The 26,019-nt window shown below is 39.5% G+C and overlaps 1 protein-coding gene across 1 annotated transcript in view; it reads left to right on the top strand.

The window, feature by feature from the left end:
* Positions 1 to 25,389, top strand: part of AdoR (Adenosine receptor) — a 212,470-nt gene extending 187,081 nt beyond the window's left edge. The window contains exons 3-5 of the mRNA XM_073976419.1: positions 3,803 to 5,150; positions 22,318 to 23,034; positions 23,103 to 25,389. Coding sequence (XP_073832520.1) covers positions 4,664 to 5,150; positions 22,318 to 23,034; positions 23,103 to 24,634 — 2,736 coding nt within the window. The 5' untranslated portion in view covers positions 3,803 to 4,663 and the 3' untranslated portion in view covers positions 24,635 to 25,389. The remainder of the gene's footprint in view (positions 1 to 3,802; positions 5,151 to 22,317; positions 23,035 to 23,102) is intronic.
* Positions 25,390 to 26,019: the final 630 nt, after the last annotated feature.

Raw genomic sequence — 26,019 nt, 5'->3', positions numbered from 1 at the left:
TCCGCCGTGAGTCGGACGAAAAGGACATTGAAGGAAGCGAGTTAGAAGGTCGCAGTGCTCTACGAAAATAATCCCTATTCGATTCGACTGCAGACATGTCATCTCAAAAATAAGCTAAAGCAACAGTGAAAGAAGATATAACGCTAATTCCTGATGCCTTACAGGGTCTCTAGCAAAAATTTCATCACGCCATAACGCGGAAGTTCGACTCATGGCGGATCTGTCCTTTGGGATTCTTAATATACTCACCAAAGGCCTTCATCTCCAAAAGGAATTATCTCTGCCCCAAAATTTTTGTTCACAGTGTAATCGACAAAAATGTGGTAAGTGTCGACCTGCATCTCTTGGGTCTTCTCCAGGATTTTCCGCAGGGTAAATATCCGGTCAATGGTGGACTTGCCAGGTCTAAAGCCGCATTGGTATGGTCCAATAATTTCGTTGACCATGGGCTTTAGTCTTTTGCACAATATTCCTGACACTATCTTGTAGGCGATAGGGAGGAGACTTATGCCCCTATAGTTGGAGCATAAAGTCTTATCTCCTTTGTTATGGACGGGACACAGGATGCTCAGGTTCAATCGTCGGGTACGCGTTCTTCCTGCCAAATGGAGCTAACTAGCTGATGTATACACCTTATCAGCGTGTCGCCTACGGTTTTAAACAGCTCGGCTGGTTGGCCATCAGCTCCTGCTGCCTTACTATTCTTCAGCCGGTTTTTTGCTATCTTTACCTCATCTTGGCCGGGTGGTATACATTCAATACCATCTTCTGGGATTGGATCTGTCGTATCTTCGTCGTCTTCGCTGGATACCAACAGGTTTGAAAAATGCTCTTTTCATATCCTGAGCACACTATCTGTATCAGTTATCAGATTACCTTGCTGGTCTCTACAGGAGGATGTACCAGTTCCAAAGCCATCAGTTTGATGTTTTACTCTTTGGTAGAATTTACGGACATCATTCTGTCTCCTGTACATCTCGATTTTTTCACACTTCCGCTTTTCCATCTCTTTCTTTTTCCTGCGGAAAAGACATTTCTCCTCTCTCCTTTTCTCCCGATACCTCTCTCGTGCGCTACGCGTTGCTACTGATTGTAAAGTAGCCTTATATGCCGCATTTTTCTCTTCGGTAGCAGCACGACACTCCTGGTCATACCTTGGATTCCTTGGTGGAGGTCTCTGGTATCCAAGTACTGATTTTGCGGCTGTTTGCATGGGGTGGGCAATGTTTTGCCATTGTCCTGATATGTTATCGGGATGAGGAGTGCTTTGATTAAGCAATTGGGCTAGTTGAGTGGAATATGCTGTGGCTATCTGTTGTGATTGCAGCTTACCGATGTTCAACTTCCGTGTTGTGTCTGTTCGCACTTTGTTTGCTACGTTTAATCTGGTACGTACCTTTGCTGCAACAAGGTAGTGGTCCGAGTCTATGTTTGCACCTCGGAACGATCGTACATCCAACACGCTTGATACATGTCTTCCATGTATCACAACGTGATCAATTTCATTTCTTGTTCTTCGATCTGGCGACAGCCAGGTACCCTTATGAATATCGAGATGATTAAATCTGGTACTGCTGACTACCATGTTTCTTGCAGCTGCAAAGTCTATCAGCCTCATACCATTGTCAGATGTTTCACTTTGGAGACTGAATTTCCCGACTGTTGGGCCAAAGATATTCTCCTTTCCAATTTTGGCATTAAAATCGCCTAGTATAATTTTAATGTCATGGGTAGGACAACGGTCATAAGTTTCTTCTAGGCGCTCGTAAAATATATCTTTAGTCTGTTCGTCCTTATCTTCAGTGGGAGCATGAGCGCAAATAAAGCTGATGTTGAAGAATTTTGCTTTTAATCGAATTCACAGCAAGGCTTTCATTCACTGGGGTGAAGCTGGAAACCAGATGTTTATACCTCCGACCAACTACAAATCCGCAACCAAACTCATGCTTTGTGTCATGGCAGCTATAATACAGTGCGTCACCTTTCGGTGTTGTTGTGACGCCTTTCCCAATCCATCGTATTTCCTGTATGGCGGTAATGTCGGCCTTGTACATTTCAAGTACATCTGCCAATGCGTAAACTGCACCTTCTTTATAAAGAGTGCGAACATTCCAGGTGCAGATTCACAGATCATGGTCCTTAAAACGTTTGCGGCGTTCGTCAACTTTAGAGGGGTTTGGTTTTCACGGTGCTCTTGAATCAAATTTAAATGGAAGGTGCTTACACCATGGAAGTTTTTGCGGATTCTGAAACTACGATGTTCATAGATGAGAAAAATCAAAAAACAAAAAAAAATCGCCGGAGCGCTTTTTAAATAAATCGCGATTCAAGTTGACATTTTTAGGGGTTGTTTAGGTTTTCACGATTTTGCTCAGAAACCACAAGTCCCATCAAAATAAGACTGAAGAAAATGTTGTAGCTATCGAAATTCTGTACAATATTGAGCTTTATGGTATTTTCGTAGGTTTTACCATTTTTGAGATATTGAAGTTCAAATTGGGACAATGCACTGACTGTATCGCCCCCTTATAAAACAATGTCATGAAGGGTGCGCCTTAACTAACTTTTAATGAACACCGCTTACACAGGGGAAGTTTTTGTGAATTCTGAAACAGCAATGTTCATAGATGAGAAAAATCCAAAAACAAGAAAAAATCGCTGTAGGGATTTTTAAATGAATCGCGGTCAAAATTCACACTTTTAGGTGTTGTTTAGGTTTTCACGATTTTGCTTGGAATCCGCAAGTCCAATCGAAATGGAGGTCAAGAAAACGTTGTAGCTGTGAAAATTCTCTACAGGATTCACGTTTATGATTTGTTCTCAGGCTGTACGATTTTTGAGATAAAGGTGCTCAGTTTACATTTTTAGGTTTTTTTGTTAGGGTTTCGAGATTTTGCTTGAATACGGCATGTCTTATCGGCATGGGACCTGAGAAAATCTTATAGCTGTGAAAATTCTGTTCACGACTGGCTTATGTAATTTTTCCTAAGTTGTACCATTTGTTAGATATATAAGTTTAAGTTGGGAAATTGCAGTCATGGCATTGTTTTATAAGGAGACGATACAGAATTGAATTGAATTGAATTTGAATTGTCCCAATTTCAACTTCTATATCTCAAAAGTTGTAAAACCTACGAAAATATCATTAAGGTCAATCTTGTAGAGAATTTTGATAGCTATAACATTTTCTTAATTCCCATTTTGATAGGACTTGCGGTTTGCAAGCAAAATCGCAAAAACCCAAACAACCCTTCAAAATGTCAACTTGAATCGCGATTTATTTAAAAAGCGCTCCGGCGATTTTGTTGTTTTTTGATTTTTCTCATCTATGAACACTGTATTTTGAGAATCCGCAAAAACTTCCCAGGTATAAGCACCTTCCATTTAAATTTGATTCAAGAGCACCGTGTTTTCTTTTCTTTCGTTTTTTAATAGTAGGCTGTTTTTTTTCTAGGGGAGGGTTACTAACCCGACGCCCAAACCCAAGTTTTTACCTTTAACGGATGTTAAAAGGCAGTTCCCCAGGTGACACCACTGGGAGGTCAGTGTCCACTTGAGATGAAAGAGGGACCAAGATAAATCCTAGGCTTTGCCATGTTAAAGCCGGTCAGGACCGTTCCTTGGTATCTTCCATTCCCCATTATTTATTATATATTATTTATTACTTACTACGTATTATTACAATATTCTTAAATAAATAGCCACCATTTTATTCGAAATAAATCTCCCTAAATATTTAAGACATTGAAAGTAATATTTCATTTTAGTACTAAATTTCATTAACTTCTTTCATTCTTTACAGATTTCCAGCTAAACATCGGCACGTGCCTCAATTACGGATATAATAAAACGTGTGCTTCCTTCCCAATTGGCAAAAGGTCACAGTTTCTTCGGACATATGTTACAAATGCAGTATAGAGGACAATTGAAAACGCCAATTCCAAGAAACAACGTAACGTTTAATAATAAAAACCAACAACAATTACCGCACCTGACCACCACCAAACGATGGCCAATGAAAATGATGATGAAACTAGCTATCAAAAAATTTCAAATGTAATTTCATCAGAATATTATGGAAAAATTAAATTAATTTTGGAAAATTTATTGGCCCAACAGAAGGAGGCATCAATGGCAGTAAAACCAAAACAAATCGAAATGTATGAAGAAATACTGTTATGTGCGAAAATGTCGAAACAAAAGTTCATTCTGCAATAACCATTAAAAAAACTTAACTGTGTAATGCCAAAAAGAAAGAACAATTAACAACACTTGAATAAACTTTTTAATTATCTACCGTAAACCTGACTGTTTTTCTCTTGAAGTCCCAAAGAGAAAAGTTCAATTCGAAAAACATCACAAAGAACCTACGAAAGCATTAATAAACTCAATCAACTGGCTGGCTACTGTTTGTTTGCGTGTGCGCGCTCGTAAATTTATTCGAATTTGTTTGAAAAAAAATTTGCATAAATTTGTTTTCGTCCTCTTAAAACAGCAGCAAAGTAAACAGAACAAGTGAAAAGTTAAAGGGCATACCAAAGCACACATTGAAACATTTTATCGTTTGAAACTTAAAAACCAAAGGTCCTGCTCTATTTAACTGTTAACCTCTAAACTTCCTCATCATCATCGTCATCACAAACCCACTTTACCTAATCACACCATGTCAGAGTTTCGTTTCTTTGCCTTTACCGATTTTGAATTAAGTTACAATCGTTCGCAGAGTTTAATAAATCTGCCCTTTGCCCCATTTCAACCTACCCGCAAAACAACCACCGATGAAATCTCAACCGAATTAAATGTCCCCTATGCTGTGTTCGAAATACTCGTTGCCATATGTGCTGTCATTGGTAATTTGATGGTGATTGTGGTGTTCCAGCGTGAAAGAAAATTACGCCGCCGAACCAACTATTACATTGTCTCATTAGCGATAGCAGATTTTTTGGTTGGTTCCTTGGGAGTACCATTTGCAATATTGGCCTCAATTGGATTACCCACAAATTTACATGCCTGCCTATTTACCATGTCACTGCTGGTGGTGTTGTGTACAATTTCGATATTTTGTTTGGTTGCTGTTTCAGTGGATCGTTATTGGGCCATTTTATATCCAATGGCATATTCAAGGAATGTACGAACCAGGACAGCAATAGGTAAGTGTATTAATAAAACATACTATTTATACATACATATGTAAGTTGGGGGAACTGATGAAATTATTTATGTTTGAACATGTGATTGTCCTTGATTTCTAAAAAAGAAGGGCTTTAGAAATAGAATAGGCTTTAGAATAGAAATCTACCCCGTGCATAAATCGCTCAGTGAGTCACTGTAAAAAATGTCATATCCAAAAAGCAAACAGAAAACGACACGATGCAAACTTACATGTGCATTTAAAAATATTTTGTGAATCAGTCAGACGACATTCCAAGCAAACTATGTGACACAGACAAGCCTCTCCTGAAAATGACAAGCCTTTGCCGTTTAGCAACAACATTGACGACAATGAGGATGACAAGAAAAGTTAATCAAATTGGTCAAGTATTCTCGTATGTACTACGATGACCACCCACCATTTTAAGAGTAGACAACGCTAATTAAAAAATAACAATGAACACTAAACGCTTAACTTTATTAAAAGTTCTTCTGTTGATAGCTGGTGGTTGGTCATAATAAAGTACCATAAAGTAGAACGTCATCATCATGTGAATACAACAAAAATATTATATGTGCCGTAAGTCATCTAATCATCGAAAGCAATTTAAAACTTTTTTCACATTAAAAAAATTTATCAGATGAAGGAAAAAGTTAAGTGTAAGGACAAAGAGTTATGGTAGAAAAGTCCGTTGGGGAGGTCTTGGTGAGATCTTCTATCCACAAAAGACAGTGAGGAGGTCTCCTATCGGTAGAAGACCATTAAGAGGTCCCCTAGCAGAAGGGGTATTCTCTAAAAGGGAATAACGGCCCTAACGACCCCACGGACTCTAGTCTTACAGGGGCTTACCAGTCCCTCGGTTACATGGGACCGAAACTGGAAGTAACTCGGTTACGAGATCCAACCAGAGGTCCCGTTTCTGATACCGCAGGTGGAGTAGACAATTGGGTAATCAACTCTCCACACCATTACAGGTTTTCTACGTTCCTGTCGTGCGCACTTACACAAAATAGTTGCCGTTCGCCAGCTCCAGAACGGAAGAGAGGAGAATAGGCCTCGTTCCCAGCAGTGAAAAAGCTACTACCATGTACTTGTAGTGATTAAACTGTTCCAACATTTTAAGACTTGTGTTACAATTTGCCTATTCATTGATCGTTCCTTACTTATTGGGCGCCCAGTTCCATCTGTATGGAATTTAAAGTAGCGTCAACTACGAAGGGTGACGTAGGGGATGCAAGGTACCAAGCAACGGTCCTGACTGGCTTTAACATGGCAAAGCCCAGGATTTATCTTGGTATCTCTTTCATCTCAGGTGGACACTGACCTCCCCGTGGTGTCACCTGGGGAACTGCCTTTACCCATAAGAACATTAAAAACTTGGGTTTGGGCGTCGGGTTAGTAATCCTCCCTAGAAAAACAGCCTACTATGAAAAAATGAAAGAAAAGAAAAACGACGACAAAGCAAAATCATGCATTGCCGATTTGTAGTTGGTCGGAGGTTAAAACATCAGTAGTGCGATTCTCTAACTCATTCTTTGAGTTAGCGACAATTGTCGGTAAAATTCAAATGCTTATAGTTTCGGTAATTATCAATGTTTTTCTGTAAGTTAGCGACGAATAAAAAGCAGTCGTAAAATTCTACCGATAGCACGAGTGTTGTCAACTTTTGTTTAAACTTTTCAATCATAATTTTGCGTTTTAATTTTACCGATTTTTGTCGGTAACTCAAAAAATGAGTTAGAGAATCGCACTACTGGTCTCCAACTTCACACCCGTGAATGAAAGACTCGCTGCAATTCGATTAAAAGCAAAATTCTTCAACATCAGCTTTATTTGCGCTCATGCTCCCACTGAAGACAAGGACGAACCCAAGATATTTATTACGAGCGCTTAGAAGAAACTTATGACCGTTGCCCTGCCCATGACATTAAAACTATACTAGGCGATTTTAATGCCAAAATTGGAAAGGAGAATATCTTTGGCCCAACAGCCGGGAAATTCAGTCTCCACAGTGAAACATCTGACAATGGTATGAGGCTGATAGACTTTGCAGCTGCAAGAAACATGGTACTTAGCAGTACCAGATTTAAGCATCTCGATATTCATAAGGCCACCTGGTTGTCGCCAGATCAAAGAACAAGAAATCAAATTGATCACGTTGTGATACATGGAAGACATGCATCAAGCGTGTTGGATGTACGATCGTTCCGAGGTGCAAACATAGACTCGGACCACTACCTTGCTGCGGCAAAGGTACGTACCAGTACCAAACAAAGTGCGAACAGACACAACACGGAAGTTGGACATCGGTAAGCTGCAATCACAACAGATAGCCACAGCATATTCCACTCAACTGGGCCAACTGCTTAGTCAAAGCACTCCTCGTCCCGATAACATATCAGGACAATGGCAAAACATTGCCCACTCCATGCAAACAGCCGCAAAATCAGTACTTGGATACCAGAGACCTCCACCAAGGAATCTATGGTATGACCAGGAGTGTCGTGCTGCTACCGAAGTTGAAAAATGAGCCATATAGGTTTACTTTACAATCAGTAGCAACGCGAGCGCACGAGAGAGGTATCGGGAAAAAAGGAGAAAGGAAAAAGAGAGAGATGGAAAAGCGGGAGTGTGAACAAATCGAGATGTACAGGAGACAGAATGAAGTCCGAAAATTCTACCAAAGAGAAACATCAAACTGATGGCTTTGGAACTTGCACATCCTCCGGTAGAGACCAGCAAGGTAATCTGGTAACTGATACAGATAGTGTGCTAAGGATAAGGAAAGAGCATTTTTCCAAACTGTTGGTATGCAGCAGGAACTGATGGCCTATCAGCCGAGCTATCAGCTAGTTAGCTCCATCTGGCAGGAAGAACGCGTACCAGACGATTGGAACCTGAGCATCCTGTGTCCCGTCCATAAGAAAGGAGATAAGACTTTATGCTTCAAATATAAGGGCATAAGTCTTCTCCCTATCGCATGCAAGATAGTGTCAGGGATATTGTGCGAACGACTAAAGCCTATGGTCAACGAAATAATTAGACCATACCAATGCGGCTTTAGACCTGGCAAGTCCACCATTGACCAGATTTTAATCCTGCGCCAAATCCTGGAGAAGACCCAAGAGATGCAGATCGACACCTACCACCTTTTTGTCGATTATAAAGCAGCCTTTGACAGTCCCCTACTTTCCAACGTATTCCAAGCAATGTCTGAATTTGGTATCCCCGCAAAGCTCATTTGGCTTTGTAAAATGACTTTAATTGACAGAATATCTCCAGTTAAAATAAGAAAGAACCTCTCCGAATAGTTTTGTACCAAAGGAGGATTCAGGCAAGGAGACAGCCTTTCGTGTAACCTTTTCAACATCCTGCTAAAAAAGGTTATACGAGAGGCAAACGTCAAAAGAAGTAACACAATCTACACCAATAGCCACATGTTACTTGCTTATGCTGATGATATAGAAATCATGGGACGATCAGTAAAAGAAGGAGAATCTGATACCGCGCCACCGCCGTAAACACAACAAACGACATCAGTTGTGAAATAAAAAGAAGTATGGTATTGGCCAACATATGCTACTTTGGCTTAAGTAAGCACTTTAAAAACAAAGCCACAACTCGTCAAACAAAAATAACGCTTTACAAAACACTGATACTACCGGTGCTAATGTATGGTTCCGAAGCCTGGGTACTTGCGCAAGCAGTTAAGGCAGTGCTTGGCGTGTTTGAGAGAAAAATTTCTTCGAAAGATCTACGGACCAATTTGCGTTGACGGTGAATATCGACGTCGTATGAACAACGAGCTGTATCTGCTATACAACGACATCAATATAGTTAATAAGAATCAGCGATGATGAACCCGCTAAAAAGGCGTGTAAGTTCGAGCCACATGGCGGTGCACGCAGAATTGGCAGGCCAAAGAATAGATGGCGCAAACAAGTGGATGATGAGATGACAAGGCGCGGTATTCCAAAAAGCGAAGCACAAAACAGAGAGAATTGGAGATCTTTTCTTAGGGGTAGTTTACACTATATGTAAATGTCATATGACATGAAATTTCCCATCGTTATATATTCGCTAATATGTGCAATATTGGAGATTTTCCTTACGCGATTTACTCTGTGCGTCCACACCAGCAAAAATGTAAAAAAAACTACGTCTCCACATTGCCCCCGTGGGTAGATATGGAATATTTTTATTTCGTGACATTTACATATAGTGTAAATTACCCCTTAGTTCGTGTCTATGGAAAAAATGTTTTGTAATGGGCCTGCTAAGTAAGTAAGTGAGTCAACTACGAAGTCTGACCGGAAAAGCTTTTTTTCTGGTGAAAGATATACACAATCCCCCTACCAAGTGGGAAGTGAAACGCATACAGTGGATCTTCAAATTGGTGTCTGCGGGATAGACCTGGAAGCTCTGTGCAGGGCAACCACTCTGTAAGAGTTCAGTAGGTTCCTGAAGGCGATATATATAAACTTCTTGACGACATGTCCCGACTACTTTTCCAAATACCCATGCTATAGTAAAAATCTTATTGTTTTCGGAAGGGTATTCTACAAACAAATCCAGCAGCGTCTGACTCCAGTAGGGGCGGCAGCAATAAACACTTTTCGCCCTTATGGGCATTAAGATCGATGGCATTACTAGACTACAATTTGGAATCGATGAATTTTGGGCTGACGGCTGTTGTATTCTGGAAGCTGAGTATGTCGGGGTGGAACCTTACAGAAATGGCTTTCAGGCTACTTCCACAGCTACCTCCCTCCCGTTAAAACTTGACAAGTCTCAAAGTACGTTAAATGCTCGTCCCATTAAGTTGGTAGTGTAGGTTCTGATGCACATTCCCGATTTACACGGATCTGGCCCTGAACGGGTGACCTAATAAGGGAAGGCACTTGTGGCAAAGATCGTACAATCATCGACATACGTTACTATCTCAATGCCACCTGGAGGGGCAGCATTCAGGAGAGATAGAGGTTAAACAGTTCCGGAGATATCACCCCATCTTGGGGAACTCCCGGTTTCACGCTACGGGTCTTGGACATCCACGTACGACTGGCGTCCACACATAAAATTGATTATCCAACGTTTCAAAGTTCGCCGGAGGGTTGTCTGTTAGATATCCTCAAGCAGTGCGGAGTGCTTGACAGTATCAAAGGCTTTTGATAAGTCAAGCACAAATATCACTGCTCTATCACACGGCTTGCTCTGGTTGAGTAATGGAATAATATATGAAGAGATGGCGTGCAGCTGTGCTGTAGCCGTGCTGCTTAGGGAACCCATGCTGATGATCGGCAACTGGATAGCTGTATATGAACATGTAGACAGAAAACATTAGGAAAAACTGTTGAACGGTTTTCTCTCTATGGAAGAGTTTTGAGAGGTTTTCGAGACCGTAGGGTGGTCTTCTACCTATAGAATACCATTGAATCTCTTACAACCTTGTAAAGCCGTATGTTGACAAAATCGCATTCATTGACACGTTTTGGTACAGAACTATGTTGAGGAGGCGGGCAGGTTGGGCCATAGTCGTCCTCCCACAAATTGAGCTGGTGAATATTGCATACGGTATGTTACTCAAGTCAAGTAGCGGGGCTTAATTATGGCTAAGAGGATAAATTTCCCACCGCATTTAGATCGTCAGAAGGATAAGTTTATAGTTGTTGCTGGTATGGATATGGTCAGCAGGGTCTTACGGACATACTAGGGTTTGAACAGACGCTCTGTGCGTACCATATATAGTGGGTTGTGTGTTTACTGTGGCGCATATGGTTCACCTGTATAATATACTGCAGTTGAGTCCGATTTGGATCGGAGAAAGTTCTTGTCGCATCTGCTTGTAGTCGTTGGTAGTTAGCATTTTAACCAGTGTGTCAGACTGTGTCCACGAATTGCACGTGTTACTTAGCGTTCTGTCATTTGACTTGAAGCGAGATTTGAAGAGAGTAAGGTTATTCGTATAAGTTGAAGAGCGGGTAGCAATTGGCTGAAGCAGAGTTGCTCGGGTCTTCTGATCTGATCTGATTTAAGGCGCTGCAATACAATCCGTCGGAAGCGTACTGCTAATAGGTGGCCGACTAGGTGGAGGAATAACAAGATTCGTGACAAACGAATTTATTCGTGACGCTACGTTCGCACCCCCTAGACTTCAGCTTTATCATCAGTCTGGGATTTTACTGACTGGGTATGCTCCTCTGAATGCATTTTTGCATAGAAGAGCTCTATCCGAGACTGATTTATGTGGATGTGGGATGACTTCAGAACTAGCCTTCAGCATGTACAGACAGAACGTCCGTACTAGGTCGACATTAGAGTTTTGGTAAATATGGGTATAATGTAAAGAGGGGTGGGCTGTTATTTCAGTAACGCAATTGTATGTGATGTACTTGTTAGGAGAAGGTTAAGACGTATTGGAGATAAACGTCCCACATAGTCATCTCTGCAATTGGGTGTGTTTTTGTGGAGGAGAGTTGGTGCGACGTTGTGTTATCTCTTGTGGATGTCGTGCCAGCTACTAGTGAATGTAGCTTTGTTAATTCATTGTGTTGTGCTGTTATTGCCGCGGTGCCTGTGGACATTTTGTGAAGTACGGGAGGATAGCATGTTAACAGTTGGTGTTCCTGTCTTGTATGTTTCTTTGCTGATTACACTGTGAACACAAATTTTGAGGCAGAGATAATTCCTTTTGGAGATGAAAGCCCTTGGTGAATATATTAAGAATCCCAAAGGACAGATCCGCCGTGAGTCGAACTTCCGTGTTATGGCGTGATGAAGTTTTTGCTAGAGACCCTGTAAGCCGTCAGGAATTAGCGTTATATCTATGTTCACTGTGGCTTTAGCTTATTTTTGAAATGACATGTCTTTAGTCGAATCGAGTGAGGATTATTTTTGTAGAACACTTCGATCTTCTAACTCGGTTCCTTGAATGTCCTTTTCGTCCTTTATATAAAGTACCACAAGATGACGTTTTTCAGCTTCGAAATGTTCTGCAAAAATGTCGCCTAAAATTTTCTAGGTACGGCTCTCGACTCACGGCGGATCTGTCCTTCGGGGTTCTTAATATACTCACCAAGGCTTTTCTTCCCCAAGAGGAATTTTCCGTACCCCAGACTTTCACCTCCATTTTGTTGCACAGTGTTATTTGTTGAGTAGTCACCAGTCCTAGGGTTCGCAGGGTTTTTGGAGTCCTACCACCTCTTTGGCTGCGAATCCCGACCGGAGTATATATTCCAGTTAATCTCCTTGTGGCAGCGGTGGCTGTGGTTTAGACCCAAAACGGGTAGAGCTTTGCCCTGTCTGATAGGCTTCACTCCCAACCAAGGAATCGAGCACGTCCAAATATGTGTGAGCGAATTGGTACTTATGTGTGGGTGCGTTGGTAAACGCCATGTATTTACCCGGGAACTTGAGAGCACTATGAAATAGACAGTATGGTAGGTGCTCACATCAAACACTTCGATTTCGGCACTAAACTGTTTGGATATGTTATTTCATATTTTAACTGAGGACCTGGTATCCGTTAATTTCATCTTACTAAGCCGAATGAACTTTACGGGAATGCCAAATTAAGATACCGTTTAGAATACCCTTGAACTTATAGGACTGTAGGAGGCTCATTTATAATCCACAAAAAATGTAAGTGTCAATCTGCATTTCTTGGGTCTACTCCATGATTTGCCAGGCACATCCTATGTACAATAGGGAACTGACTTACGCGGCTATAATTTGAACACACAGTCCTATCTTCTGTCTCGTGGAAGGGATGTCGAATGCTCACGTTCGAAGCATCGGAAACGAGTTCCTCCTGCCAGCTGGTGGTAACTTAGCTAACATATTATCAGCTTGTCACCTCTCGTCTTCAACAGATAGGATGGTAAAACATAGGAAAAGGTTACTAAACCTACTCCCAACTCAAGTTTTAGTCGTTTTTGAATGGTGGCAGGGGGTCATCTCGGAAAGTCAGTATACACTTGAGATAAAAGAGGGACCAAGATATGTCGAGGGCTTTGTCAAGTTAAACCCGCTCGTACACTCCCATTGGGCACTTGAGAGAATACAGTTATGATGTATTTTGTCGCCGAGTGCAACTTCTCTTTAAAGAGTCCGAACATTCAAGTACCGCCCTCATAACATTTGGGCGTTATGTATGTATGTATGTATATTGGGGTGGTGCAAGCTTTTTCAACGTCATTAAAAACTACTTTAATGCATCAGTCTATTTTTTGCCCTGCTTTATCCTTCTTGTTGCATAAAATTGATATTACAATCAGGACATTAGTGCACTGACTCATGTCTGTTGTTGTCAATTTGTTACAAAGTTCATCAAACAAATATAAATATACTCTTCACGTGTATGGTAACAAGAATTCTGATGACGGCAAACACATTTGTGACGGTGGTGTTTGTATCTGTCTATTTAACCTCGCAAAAAAAACCAACTACTATTATTACGAAGGAGGGGTGTGGGGCCAATGACCTTTAATGTATCTGCTGCTACTATAAACAGCAACTGTTTGTAACCATGAAATGTATCAATAAAGAGGTCAATCTTTATTACTTTTTTCATTAAATTGTTATACCCTTCAAAGGAATTAAGGGAATGCAGAATTTGTTATTTATTCTGGGAAATTGTTTGGAGATTATTGTAATGGTTTTGTGGTAATGTTTTGAGACAAAATTATTAAGGTGTTTAGAAATTCCGTTAAATGCTTGTAAACATAAATGAAAGTACACAACTTTATCGCACCCTAAAGAATAAATTGTTTGTTTAGACCCCGACCTCAAATCTGTTTTCCAAAGTATGGGAATTTTGTGTATTTTTACATTTCCTTGGAATGTATAACACACACTCTATATTTCCTGCCGCTCATTGTAGTTAAAATATACAATTCTGGTAATGTTTATGCCTACTCTCTCTTAACATTGTAGTACTTAATGTAGAATTATTGTTTATGGCAAATCACATAAATGATTTGTTTATTATCTCTATTATCAGTATTTTATTATTTATCGAAAAGCTTCTATTGCTAATAAGCTAGTCATCATTTTGTGTTCGTATTACATATTTATGAAAGTACATAAGCGGATTAATATCTAACAACTATTATTAGCAAGATAAAAGAAAACCTTTCGAAATTTGTGGCCGTTTCTAATATTAGCGTAAAAGCTTATGGTTTTGTAAATTCGTATTTATTTGATCGGAAAGTACTAAATGGTACCAAATTTGAGTTTGTTGAAGGGATAGAGCTGGAAACCTGAAATTTGGAATTAAGATTATTGTTGGAGTGTACGAATGGGATATGGAGTTGTTTTTAAAAATTTGTAAAAATGTGTACGAAAAGTAGTAAATGGTACTAAATTTGGTATTATTTGGATTTGGTTGAACGGATAGAGATGGAATCCTGAAATTTGGAGTTACGATTACGGTTGCAGTAAAGGATTGAGGTAATTTTGGATACTAATGGTACAATTGGGGTTTTGAGAAGGGATGGAGATATAATTATAAAATTTGGAAGTAAGATTACATATGTTTTGTAAATTCGTGCTTATAGGTACTAAAATCCTGGAATATTAGAATATGTTGATTATAAGGTATATATCAAACCTTGGTTATAATTTTTGAGATTTTACAAAATGTCTAAAAAGTGGCAAAGCCTCCCCACCTATGAGCAGCTTCGCCATCGATATGGGACGTTTACTATCGGACTCTAAAACTGTAATTTACCATAATTCTTCCACAATTATCAACATTTTGCAAAAAAGGAAAATGTTTTCTATTGAATAATCAAAAATGATTTTAAAATTCCCAAAAAAATAAACCGATTCTAGCAGTTAATTGAAGTAGGTACCTTGAATTTAGTCACAAAATTCATAATATTACTAAAATAAGATACGTTCAGCATAAATATTCGATTTTAAATTCACAATATAGTGTGGTATTTTTTGGCATTAAAAAGAAAAGTCTATAGTTGGACGGAGCCGGCCATGGGATACCCTATATCACTATCCCTGGACAATCGCTCTCCACGGAACTTCTTTTCAATGATTGTGACAATTTAATTATCAAATATCAGAGATGTAATGTATAATACTTATGACCAAAACCAAAAAGTTATCTAGCATGACGAAGACATTTTTGAAGCAGGAAAGGAAAATTTAGTTCACACAAACTAAAATGTAATGAAACCCACTTATGTAGTACTACTACTTCCGTTGTTTAACCGCTACGTTATTGCAATTTTTACCAATTTCACACAAAAGTTTCAGTCCATTTAACCCGCTAAGTATTATCTGACCTTCACGTTGATTTGTACGCTTCTTCTTCATCATAAACTCAAACTTTGTTTAAAATTTTGCGGGTTATTATTTTGACCTACAGAGCCGCTACAAAATTGGCTAAAATTTTCTTTCTTAAAAATTCGTTACAATCGCTCCATAATTGTGGCCTTAAGCTTGTTTACAATTTTTAATGGACGGACACACATCGCTAAATCGCTTTATCTCCTCGAGAAATGAATTTTGGCATACCAAATAAAGCGTCTAGACGAATATTTCGTGGTGTTACATAAACTTTTGGAGAGACAATATGTAGCATGGGATAAAGATGTGGTTCTCTACACAGAACCCATTACATATTAGGCAGTAGGCCCGTTATCTAGCAAACACTTTATTGCAATTTATATCAGAGGAAAGGTCAGTAGGTTTTTTCCATACGTAGGCTACTTTGCGAAATATATATGTCCTCAATGAATTAACATATAGACCACAAATAAAATTTTTATATTTTTCATACAAAAGTAATGGTCCATTTCAGCCTCTAAAGAATATCAGATCATCATTCAAAATAGTAGGCATCTTTTTCGACCTATACTCTTACCCGGTGCAAAATTCCGTGACTATTGATGTATAATTGCGACTTCTAGCGAGTTTATTATTACACTACAAACAAATAACGGAATATATTAGGATGTAACTCTGTTATCTGATCATGCACACCAACATAATTGGCATCAATTGAAAGGTCAAGCGTTCCACTTTTAAGTATATAAGTATATTCAAGAATTTTCACACAAAAGTTTTGGTCCATTTAACCCTCTAAATATTATCCGATCGCCATCTCAAATTGCAAGCTTCTCCTTTGTGATACACTCTTACCTTATTTAAAATTACGCGTTGATCGGACTATTATTGAGACCTACAGCGCCGCTAGAAAATTGGATAAATATTATGTTTTTGGTCCATTTCTCCCGCTAAATATTTCACGATCATCACCAATAAGAATAGGGATCTATTCTGATCTGAACCCGACCTTCATACAAAATTTCGTGACGATCGGTCCATAATTGCGGCCTGGAGCGTGTTTACAATTTATAATGGACAGACGGACGGACGGACAGACACACATCTCAAAATCGCTTTATCTCGTCGAGATATGAAGATTGGTATACCACATTGGGGGTCTCCGACGAATATTTCGCGGTGTTACATGAATTTTTACCAAAACAAACTTATAATACCCTTTTCCACATTGTAGTATATTTCTGAAATTAGGCAAACCCTGGAAAGAAGGAAACTCGGGATGGTACCCGAGCCAAATTAAGCAGGAAATGAACTTGCAACTTACTTACTTACTTAGCTGGCCCTTTACATAATATTTGTTCTATAGACCGAACTAAGAAAAGATCTCATTTTCTCTCTGTCTATTGCTTCTCTTTCTGGAATACCGCGCCTTGTCGTCTCTTCATACACTTGTTTGCGCCATCTATTCTTTGGCCTGCCAATTCTGCGTGCACCGCCAAGTGCCTCATATTTATACGCCTTTTTAGCGGGTTCATCATCACTCATTCTTAATATATGGCCTAGCCAACACGCTGCATCTCGATACGTTTAACTATATTTATGTTGTTGTATAGCAGATACATCTCGTGGTTTATACGACATCGATATTCAACGTCAACGCAGATTGGTCCGTAGATCTTTCGAAGAATTTTTCTTCAAACACACCGGAACCATACATCAACACGGGTAGTATCAGTGTTTTGTAAAGCGTTATTTTTGTTTGACGAGATGTGGCTTTGTTTTTAAATTGCTTACTTAAGCCAAAGTAGCATCTGTTATCCAATACAATTCTTCTTTTTATTTCACAACTGATGTCGTTAGTTGTGTTTACGGTGGTGCCGAGGTAGACAAAGTCGTTTACTACCTCAAGATTATATGAACCAACGTCAACAGTTGGGCCGATCTATATGGACGCATTGCGCGTTGACACCATCAACTTAGTCTTCCCACCGTTTACCGCCAGAACCACTTTAGCAGATTCTCCTTCGACCTTCATTAAGGTATCTGTTACTTCTTTTACTGATCGTCCCATGATGTCTATATCATCAGCAAAACTCTTTGAAGAGGTTCTTAAAGTCATTTTACAAAGCCGGATGAGCTTTGCGGGGATACCAAATTCCGACATGGCTTGGAATACCTTTGAGCGTAGCGGGCTGTCGAAGGCTGCTTTATAATCGACAAAAAGGTGGTAGGTGTCGATCTGCATCTCTTGGGTCTTCTCCAGGATTTGCCGCAGGGTAAATATCTGGTCAATGGTGTACTTGCCAGGTCCAAAGCCGCATTGGTATGGTCCAATAATTTCGTTGACCATGGGCTTTAGTCTTTCGCACAATATCCCTGACACGATCTTGTAGGCAATAGGGAGTAGACTTATGCCCCTATAGTTAGAGCATACAGTCTTATCTACCTTCTTATGGACGGAGCACAGGATGCTCAGGTTCCAATCGTCGGGTACGCGTTCTTCCTGCCAGATGGAGCTAACTAGCTGATGCATACACCTTATCAGCGTGTCGCCTACGGTTTTAAACAGCTCGGCTGGTAGGCCATCAACTCCTGCTGCCTTACTATTCTTCAGCAGATTTATTGCTGTCTTTATCTCTTCTTGGCCGGGTGGTATACATTCAATACCATCTTCTGGGATCTGTGATATCTTCGTCGACTTCGCCACTATTGGATACCAACAGTTTTGAAAAATGTTCTTTCCATATCCTGATACACTATCTGTATCAGTTACCAAATAACCTTGCTGGTCTCTACAGGAGAATATGCCTGTATCAAAGCCATCAGTTTGATGCTTGACTCTTTGGTAGAATTTTCGGACTTCATTCTAGTTCCTGTACATCTCGATTTTTTTACACACCCGCTTTTCCATCTCTCTCTTTTTCCTCCCGATATCTCTCTCGTGCGCTAAGCGTTGATACGGATTGTAAAGTAGCCCTATATGCCACATTTTTCTCTTCGGTAGCAGCACGACACTCCTGATCATACCATGGATTCCTTGGTGGAGGTCTCTGGTATCCAAGTATGGATTTTGTGGCTGTTTGCATAAAGTGGGCAATACTTTGCCATTGCGCTGATATGTTATCGGGATGAGGAGTGCTTTGATTAAGCAATTGGGCTAGTTGAGTGGAATATGCTGTGGCTATCTGTTGTGATTGCAGCTTACCGATGTCTAACTTTCGTGTTGTGTCTGTTCGTACTTTGTTTGCTACGTTTAACCGGGTGCGTACCTTTGCTGCAACAAGGTAGTGGTCCGAGTCTATGTTTGCACCTCGGAACGATCGTAAATCCAACACGCTTGATGCATGCCTTCCATCTATCACAAAGTGATCTATTTGATTTCTTGTTCTTTGATCTGGCGACAACCAGGTGCCCTTATGAATATCGAGATGCTTAAATCTGGTACTGCTAACTACCATATTTCTTGCAACTGCAAAGTCTATCAGCCTCATGCCATTGTCAGATGTTTCATTGTGGAGACTGAATTTTTCGACTGTTGGGCCAAAGATATTTTCCTTTCCAATTTTGGCATTAAAATCGCCTAGAATAATATTAATGTCATGGACAGGACAACGGTCATATGTTTCTTCTAAGCGCTCATAAAATATATCTTTGGTCAGTTCGTCCTTGTCTTCAGTGGGTGCATGAACGCAAATAAACCTGATGTTGAAGAATTTTGCTTTTATTCGGATTGTAGCAAGTCTTTCATTCACTGGTGTGAAGCTGGGGACCAGGTTTTTTAACCTCCGACCAACCACAAATCCGCAACCAAACTCATGCTTTATGTCATGGCAGCTATAATACAGTGCGTCACCTTTAGGTGTTGTCGTGACGCCTTTCCTATTCCATCGTATTTCCTGTATGACAGTAATGTCGGCCTTGTACTTTTCCAGTACATCTGCGAATGCGTAAACTGCACCTTCTCTATAAAGATTGCGATCATTCCGTGTGCAGATTCGCAGATCATGGTCCTTAAAACGTCTGCGGGGGTCGTCAACTTTAGAGGGATTTTTTTTCTTTTCTTTTTTCATAGTAGACCGCTTTTTCTAAAATAAACAAGACAATTTTCTGATATTAGGCGAGCCCTGGAAAGAAGGAAGATCGGGGTGGTGCCCGGGCCCAGAGCCAAATTAAGCAGGAAATGAACTTGCAAACATATAATAAAAACACCGTTACAACAACCAAAGATAGACATACATATGACAATGCATTGCTATAGCCCCACAAGACGGTACCTCCCGATTTTGGGTATTTTGATAATTTAGCTACATTTTTTTCCCGAATTTAACCTGTAATTTGGCGCCTGAGGTTCCCAGTGTTCGCAAAACTTCTCCACCAAAAATTGTCTAGGTCCGTGGTATAGTATAGCCCCCATATTTCCACTTAAAATTGTGGACAGGAAAGAAAACGTATTATGCAATGTTTGTTGAGAATATTTTGGAGGAGTTCGGCTCGGCCAAACTCAACGATTCTTTCCATGGTTTTTATACCCTCCACCATAGTATGGAGGGTATATTAAGTTTGTCATTCTGTTTGTAACACATCGAACTAATCATTTGCGACCCTATAAAGTATATATATTCTTGATCAGGATAAAATTCTAAGACGATCTAGCCATGTCCGTCTGTCCGTCTGTTGTAATCACTCTAGCGTCCGCAATAATTGAGATAGAGTGCTGAAATTTTGCACCCGAGGGTCTTTTTTCCATAGGCAGGTCAAGTTCGAAGATGGGCTATATCGGCCCACTTTTTGGTATAGCCCCCATATAACGGTACCTCCGGATTTGAGGTATTTTGACGTTCTTCGCCACATTTGCAGACCGAGTTAGCTATAATTTAGGATTTAGGGTTCCTAGTGATCAACAAACCTATATCCCAAAAATGTTTAACCAAACTATCTGCAATTTGACATTTGAGGTTCTCACTGGTCATGAAATATCTCCACCAAACATCGTCAACATATGTCCATGTTTTGGTATAGCCCCCATATAACGGTACCTCCCGATTTTCGGTACTTTGAGAATTTTAGCTAAAATTTTTAACCGAACTAGCTGTAATTTGACATTTGAGGTTCTTAGTGGTCATGAAATATCTCCATCAAACATCGTCAACATAGGTCCATGTTTTGGTATAGCCCCCATATAACGGTACCTCCAGATTTTCGGTATTTTGAGAATTTTAACCACAATTTGTAACCGAAATATCTGCAATTTGACATTTGAGGTTCTCAGTGGTCATGAAATATCTCCACGAAACATCGTCAACATAGGTCCATGTTTTGGTATAGCCCCCATATAACGGTACCTCCCGATTTTCGGTATTTTGAGAATTTTAGCTACAATTTTTAACCGAACTAGCTGTAATTTTCAATTTGAGGTTCTCAGTGGTCATGAAACATTTCCACCAAGCATCGTCAACATAGGTCCATGTTTTGGTATAGCCCCCATATAACGGTACCTCCCGATTTTCGGTATTTTGAGAATTTTAACCACAATTTGCAACCGAAATATCTGCAATTTGACATTTGAGGTTCTCAGTGGTCATGAAATATCTCCACCAAACATCGTCAACATAGGTTCATGTTTTGGTATAGCTCCCATATAACGGTACCTCCCAATTTTCGGTATTTTGAGAATTTTAGCTACAGTTTTTAACCGAAATAGCTGTAATTTGACATTTTAAGTTCTCAGTGGTCATAAAACATCTCCAACGAAACATCGTCTACATAGGTCCATGTTTTGGTATAGCCCCCATATAACGGTATCTCCCCATTTATGGTATTTTGAGAATTTTAGCTGCAATTTTAAACCGAACTAGCTGTAATGATCGCTATTTTGAGAATTTTAGGTACAATTTTGTCTATTCAAAAATAATCGTCAATATAGGTCCATGTTTTGGTATATCCCCGCATATAACTGTATCTCCCGATTTTCGGGAATTTTCAGTGGTCACGAAATTTCTTCACTAAAATTCGTCAACATGGGTCCATTTTTGAGGGTCTACATTGTTTTGATGAAAATACCCTCAATTTGACTCTTTTTTTCCGCCAAAAAATTTAAAGTTAGGTTGACTCTTTGATATAGCCCCGTAGGTGGTACCTTTCCCCTAGCTGAACACATTTTTTTAGATTAGATCAGATAACACTGTGCAACAAAATGAAGGTGAAAGTCTGGGGCACGGAAAATTCCTCTTGGGGAAGAAAGGCCTTGATGAGTATATTATGAACCCCGAAGGGCAGATCCGCCGTGAGTCGAACTTCCGCGTTATGGCGTGATGACATTTTTGTTAGAGACCCTGTGGGCCATCAGGATTTAGCGTTATATCTTTGTTCACTGTTGCTTAAGTACTCTACAAAAACAACAAAGATATAATGCTAATTCATGATGACCCTGTACTCTTGCAAAAACTTCATCACGCCATAACGCGGAAGTTCGACTCACGGCGCATCTGTCCTTCGGGGTTTTTAATATACACACACCAAGGGCTTTCATCTCTAAAAGGAATTGTCTCTGCCCTAACATATGTGTTCACAGTGTAATTTAAGCAATAGTGGGAGGCAGTAGGAGTCTATCCATTGTCGAAAAGTTGTTCCACCTAAAATTGTAAAAGGACCCTAATTATTCCATTTTAATTAAGACTATTTTATGGTGGAGGGTATAAAAAGTTCCGAACTTAACTACTTTTTACTTGTTACTTGCTAAGATATGGAAGTATTTGTAACTCTATAAGTTCCCCATCTTAAGCAAATACGAACAAATATCTGCAACAAATTACATATATAGTATTCACCAATAACGTTCAATTCCACTTTCTCTCTTTCAGTTATAATCTCCATGTGCTGGTTGGCAGGAGCCATTGTCGGATTTCTACCACTTTTCGGATGGCATGCTGCTGTGGACACCAATCAAGCTTGCCTCTTTGTTGAGGTAATGGATTACAACTATTTGGTGTTTTTGTATTTTGCAACAATTATTACACCGGCCCTGCTGATGATTGCCTTTTACGCGCACATCTATAAGGTTATCATAAAACAGGTGCGACAAATTGTCACAATGAATCCTATGGGTGACACCAGTCGACGTAGTTCTACAGCCCAAATTCACAACAATAGCAGCATTAATGGTCGTGGAGGAGCATGTCATGGCGGTACTATGCTAAGAGTGTTGGGTGCGGCACGGAAGCGAGATGTAAAGGCAACACAAAATCTTTCCATTATTGTGTTGTTCTTTATGATCTGTTGGATACCGCTATATACGATCAATTGTATACAAGCCTTCTGTCCCACCTGTTTTATTCACCCCAAATTGACATTGTTCTGTATAATATTGTCACATTTAAATTCGGCAGTAAATCCGATTCTGTATGCCTATCATTTAAAGGATTTCCGTTTGGCAATGAAAAATCTGATATTAAGGGTAATGGGTATAGAGGTGGAGGTGACATTGGATGCCCAACATCGTTATTCGTTGGCCTCACAGCATCGTTTACAATCGATGGATGTTAGTTCGAGAAATAATATTCAAACAAGGATCTATATAGGTAAGGAGGAGGATGAGGTAGAAGTTGTGGTTAGGAAAATTATTTGATTTTTTTTTTTTGTCTTTCAGATTCCCCAATTTGGTTGCGCCAACAACAACAATCCTTGAAAAATGCCCAATTGGTGGCCAAATGTGGTGTGGTAACACCCTGCCTGAATAACATACACCAAACGGTGGCTGCTGTGGCCTCTGTCACCACAGATATCGAAAGGGACATGTGGAATATTAGAGAGGCCTCAAGCACCGCTGAGGCGGGAGAAATTAATTACATTTTCGCCGATGACAAGGAAGACTCAGGAGCCCCCACTCCACCTCCCAGACGTAAACGCAAGAAGAACAAGCAATCGGAGGGCTGTGAAAGCCCTTATTCCTATGACAATTGTACCTATACCCCTAGTCCGGAGGGAGATGATTTTGAAGAAGTTTTTCTACCCAGTAGACAGCAAGAGTCCCAAAATGGTGGCGTTGATCATCAAATACTCAATGAAAGTCTTATAGCCTGTGCAATGCGTGATAAGTTGCGTTCTGACATAGACGATAAGCCTCCCAGTACACCCCAATCTCAAAGTGATTTTGAAATGCCAAAGAATGATTCCAGCAACGCAAGTACACCACTACATCAGCTGCATGTGGGAAATTCTCTTTCTAATACTCCTCCGCTAACGCCAAAACAGATACAACAACTAAAACAAAAAGGAGGCTTGCCCACTTCCATTTCCAATGGTTGCCTAAGTGGCAACTCCATCTATATTATAGACAGTGATTCGAATCCCACAACACCGGGACACAAACCCAAATTTCGTAAATCCAACAATATAATGAGGGCATTAAATCTACAAAATAAGTCTTTAACACGTTCCTGTTCATGTACCAGTGATACCTCAATTTCAATCTCGCCGCAGAGGGATGTGCAGCAGCAGCAGGAGCAGCCGCAAAAACAAGAACTCTCCCCAAAACATTCCGATAGTAATAATTCTCTCAACAATCACCATTCGTTATCCAGTCAAAACCTGCCCTTGACTTCTAACAGCCAGCCTGGTCAAAATGGCAATTCCCACAATAACAATAATCTCAACTATTTTACATTTCATCATCCATCCTCGGATTATCGATACCATTCATCACCTCATCATTCCCATCCACATCGAATACGTCATCCGCAGCATTCTGCCCATCATCATCATCTGCATGAGAAATTTAGCCCCTTAAAGGCCATGAGTAACTTGATATTCCCTCCAATTGTTAAGCATTCCAGTCTATTCCAAATATTCCATCCCTCCTCCTCCTCCAGTAATAATGGTGAAACAACGATACCCACGCCAATAAGTTCCACAATAAATACTAAAACCCCCACAGTAACATCTGGGGCCAGCATACCCTCGGATTTAACGTCCCAATCCACCAAGTCTTCACAAAACCAGCAACAACAACTACAAGAAACGACTGATAATGTTAGTAAACTAAATATTTGTAATAATATTGGTTCCCACGCTAATGATGATGACAATGTCAGTAATTCTTTCACATCCCTAGCCACGGAAGTGATCGATGTTTCCTCCATAGAAGTTTCGATGTTACCTGAAATCAAGACCGATAGTTGAGTATTACCTAACGAAGTTTTAATATAACAATACTCATAGTTTAAGTATGTTTAGAGATAAATTCATTATTGTTGACCTGTTAATCGAACCTAAGAAGTAGTTTTAAGTTGTATACGAATATTTATTAGGTTATGTTGAGAATTCTAACCTAAAAGTAGTTTAATTTTGAAAGACATGTAACTGAAATATAATTTTTTTTATCCGAACGTGGTGCCAAACATCTGAAATACTCAGAACTATACCTTACATTACTAAAGGATCCGCTCATGTGACAAGAGGAACGAACCAAAAATTTCACAACGGTATGGCGGCTTCCAAATTTTTAATTTCACTTTACTTTTAAGTTGTTTCATTCCAATCCTTGTTTTAATATCTCAATATTTGTGCCATAACCTTTAAATCATTACACCTCATCATGACCACGATATTTCAGAACAATATGTAATTATGTATATATGTAGTTATGTATTATGTTTTAATATATGTAAATCTGTGTATTCGTCGTTTTTAAGCCAAGTATTTATAAATCATGCTGCTACTAATGTTCTACCCCTACTATTAAATAGTACATATTAAGTGTTAAATATAACTTCTATAAAACAAATTATTATGTTTTAAAATCATAAAACAAAAAGAGTTCTATGTAATTTACCAAAAGAAATAAAACGATGTTAAGGCAATACAATGTAACTTTAAATCAAACGAAAAAAGGAACAAAATGTTAATAAAACTACCGAATAATATACAATGTTGAATATTAATTTTGTTTGTTTTTTTTATTAGCTAACAAGTGTACGCAATTACTACTCCGATACTTAAAAAAAAAAAAACAAACTAGAAAAAACGTATTAGCCAGCCACAACCTTAGCATGTGATATAAAGAATATGAACAAATTCAATATTCCATGTTTTCGCAGCATACATATTTTATTCCTGATGCACAATGGGCTGAAACAAAACTGGTAAGAACGGCGAACTTGTTATACCCTCCATCACCATATTGAAGTCAAATGGAACAATAAGTTTCCTTTCGTTACTGAAGAAGATTAATTACTAAATTTTAGGAAATTTCGTCAATCTATACCGAAAAATTCCTGCGGAAAGTTTTTAAAATCAAAGAAGACTAATAACCAAATTTCCGATATTTCGGTAAGATAATGGGCTAAAACTTAAAAAAGTCCAAAAATCAAGAGGTATGCTTCTATGGGGGTAAACGAAGACGTGAACCTATAATAAGTCTTTTCAAGAATACTTTGTAACCCCCTTGGAATACTAAATAACCAAATTCAGTCATTTTGGTGCGATATTGACGTCACAACCTTTAAAATTACGAAAATTGGGGGGTACCGTTAAGGCGAGTGCCTATGCCGACAAATTTCATATGG

The sequence above is a fragment of the Musca autumnalis genome, unplaced genomic scaffold (genome assembly GCF_047663935.1).
Source record: "Musca autumnalis isolate F117 unplaced genomic scaffold, ASM4766393v1 scaffold_3, whole genome shotgun sequence".
Lineage (NCBI taxonomy): Eukaryota > Metazoa > Arthropoda > Insecta > Diptera > Muscidae > Musca > Musca autumnalis.
The sequence above is the reverse complement of the archived record's forward strand: the minus strand, read 5'-3'. Positions and strand labels throughout refer to the sequence as shown.